The 3,067-nt window shown below is 43.7% G+C and overlaps 1 protein-coding gene across 1 annotated transcript; it reads right to left on the bottom strand.

Annotated features, from left to right (window-relative positions):
• Positions 1-2,201: 2,201 nt before the first annotated feature.
• LOC114184420 (uncharacterized) lies at positions 2,202-2,735 on the bottom strand. Its single transcript, XM_028071730.1, has one exon. The coding sequence runs from the start codon at positions 2,733-2,735 to the stop codon at positions 2,202-2,204; it is 534 nt and encodes a 177-aa protein (XP_027927531.1).
• Positions 2,736-3,067: the final 332 nt, after the last annotated feature.

The raw sequence follows: 3,067 nt of genomic DNA, 5'->3' as shown, positions 1-3,067 counted from the left end.
GATCTCTAGTCGCGAATTCTAAGGGTCTCCTCCTTCGGTCTGCATAGGTCTTCTACCTACTCTAAGAGGCCTGTAACTTATCCCTCACCATCTTCACCTTCTCTGTAGTTTGTTTCAAAAACTCTGGCCTAACCAACACTACTTTTCCATCTTGAGACAAACATATAGCGGTCCTTCACTTCCTGCCATAAAGAGCTTCATATGGCGCCATGTTGATGCTTGCATGGAAACTATTGTTGTAAGTGAATTCTATCAAAGGCAAAAAGTTCATCCCAAGCACCCAAATGATCCAGTACGCATGTCCTCAATAGATCCTCAAGCGACTGAATCGTTCTCTCCGATTGGCCATCAGTCTGGGATGATAAGCTGAACTCATGGTTAACTTGCTACCCAAAGCACCCTAAATGTCTACCTAAACCGTGAAGTGAACCGCTAATCTCTATCTGAAACTATGCTCAATGGTACACCATGCAATCTCACTATTTCCTTGATGTACAATTGAGCCAATTTGGCCATAGACATTCTCAAGTTCATTGCCAAGAAATGGGCACTCTTGGTTAATCGGTCCACCACAACCCAGATCGTATCGTGACCTCTAAAGGTTCATGGAAAATGTGTCACAAAGTCCATAGCTATGTTATCTTATTTCCACACCAGTATGTCCAAAGGCTGTAGAATTCCACCAGGCCTCTGAGGTTCTACCTTCGCCTTCTAATATGTCAAACATGTTGATACAAACTGAGCCACATCCTTCTTCATGCCTTGCCACCAGAAGGTCTCCTTAAGATCTTGATACATCTTAGTCATGCTAGGATGCAAGCTAAGACGACTCTTGTGTCCTTCCTCAAGGATCAACCTCTTCACCTTAGCATCTTCAAGTACACACACCCTGCCTCTAAATCATAGTACACCGTTACTACCCAAGGCAAACTCCTTTGTTTCATCTGACCCAAGCAATTCTCTCACCCCTTTTAAACTGGCGTCCATCAACTATTTTTCCTTAACTGAGTTCAGAAAGTCACTAGATATAGTCAGGGTACTACACCTAATGAACTCAGATCCCAACTCAAATTGCAGCTTCATATCTTTGAATTTCTCTAGCAGCTCCAACTCCTTGATCATAAGGTGTGCTGCATGCACCATCTTCCTACTCAACGCATATGCCACTACTTTCGCCTTTCCCGGATGGTACAAAAGTTCAAAATCGTAATCCTTCAAGAACTCTATCCACCTTCTCTGCCTCATGTTTAGCTCCTTCTAATCAAACAGGTATTTAAGGCTCTTATGATCACTGAATACGCAAAACTGGGCACCATAGAGATAATGCCTCCAGATCTTCAAGGCAAACACTACTACTGCTAACTCCAGGTCATGAGTAGGGTAGTTCTTCTCATGCACTTTAAGTTTCCTCACAGCATACGCCACTGCCTTCTTCTTCTGCATCAACACACCGTTGAGACCTTGATAAGAGGCATCACAATAAACCTCAAAGGGTTTACCAACATCAAGGATAACCAACATTGGAGCACTCATCGACCTTTACTTAAGCTCTCAAAAGCTTTCCTCACACCTATCAATCTAAGTAAAAGGTTGGTCTTTCCTGGTAAGCTGTGTCAGAGGTGCCACTATTTTAGAGAATCCTTCTATGAATCTCCTATAGTAGCCAGCTAAACCCACGAAGCTTTTGATCTCTGTTGTTGACTTGGGACTTTCCCACTTTATCACCGCTTCAACTTTTGCTGGATCCACAACTATGTCCTGTGCAGATATCACATGCCCTAAAAATTATACTTCTTCCATCCAAAATTCACACTTGGAAAACTTTGCATATAACTATTTCTCCCTCAAAATACCAAGCATTATCCTCAAGTGCTTTGCGTGTTCCTCCTGAGAACTGGAATAGATGAATATGTCGTTTATGAAGACTACGATAAACTTATCTAAGAATTGCCTGAAGATCTTATTCATGTAGTCCATGAATACACCTAGAGCATTGGTCACACCAAAAGGCATAACCACGTACTCGTAGTGTCTGGATCTAAAGGTTGTCTTTTGGGCGTCGTTCGCCCTCACCAAGATCTAGTGATATCCCGACCGTAGATCAATCTTGGAAAACACCAACGCCCCATGTTATTGATCCATCAATCATCTATCCTCGGGAGGGGGTACTTATTCTTGATGGTCAACTTGTTTAACTGCCTTTAGTCCACACACAAGCGTGAGCTCCCATCCTTCTTCTTCACCAACAACATTGGTGCTCCCCATGGCGAAGTACTAGGTAGTATAAACTGTTTCCCCAACAACTCCTCTATTTGTTTATTGAGTTCTACCAACTCCATCGAAGCCATGCGGTAAGGAGCCATCGATACTGGACCGGTTCCTGGTACCATATCAATAGAAAACTCAACTTCTCTACTCGGAGGCAACCCTGGTACTTCCTCTGAAAACACATCCTCAAACTCATGCACCACTGGTATAATTGACGTCTTTTCCTCTTTCTCCACCTTTAGATGTGTGAAGATAATGAAGCATTGTGCGCCGCCTTGAATCTCCTTCATAACCCCTTGAGAAGACAACAACTCAAGCTCCTCTGAGTTGAAGAACAATAACATTTTCTCCCGACAATCTATAAGAACGTGATTGGCAGAAAGCCAATCTATCCCCAAGATCACTTCAAAATCTTGTAGAGGTAGGCATATCAGATTTACTTTGAATATGCGTCCCTCTACCTCCATTGGACACCTAGCACACAAAGATTACGTCCTAATCAAACCCGACGCCGAAGTAATTACCACAAGATCAAACTGCAGTTCACACACCGACAGACCCAACTCTTGCACACAAGATTCAGACACAAAGGAGTGTGTCACTCCAGAATCATACAGCACACAAAGACATTTACTAGCAATCACACAATAACCCATAACTAGGTTACCTGAGCTTGCTGCCTCTGCTCCAGCCATAGCATACACCTTGCATGCTGCCCGAGGCCTGTTGCTTCCTCTCCTCTCCTGGTTCTAGGCTGGGGTCTGAACTGGGGTCCATGCCACTGCCCTCCCATGAGTGG

This window comes from Vigna unguiculata, chromosome 5 (assembly GCF_037176805.1).
Source record: "Vigna unguiculata cultivar grain cowpea cultivar isolate G323 ecotype 2 chromosome 5, ASM3717680v1, whole genome shotgun sequence".
Taxonomy (NCBI): Eukaryota; Viridiplantae; Streptophyta; class Magnoliopsida; order Fabales; family Fabaceae; genus Vigna; species Vigna unguiculata.
Note: the sequence above shows the minus strand (reverse complement) of the source record. Positions and strands in the feature narration are given on the sequence as shown.

Excerpts from the sequence above, each read along its gene's own strand:
- LOC114184420 (XM_028071730.1), bottom strand. The coding sequence starts at position 2,735 with ATGGAGGTAGAGGGACGCATATTCAAAGTAAATCTGATATGCCTACCT.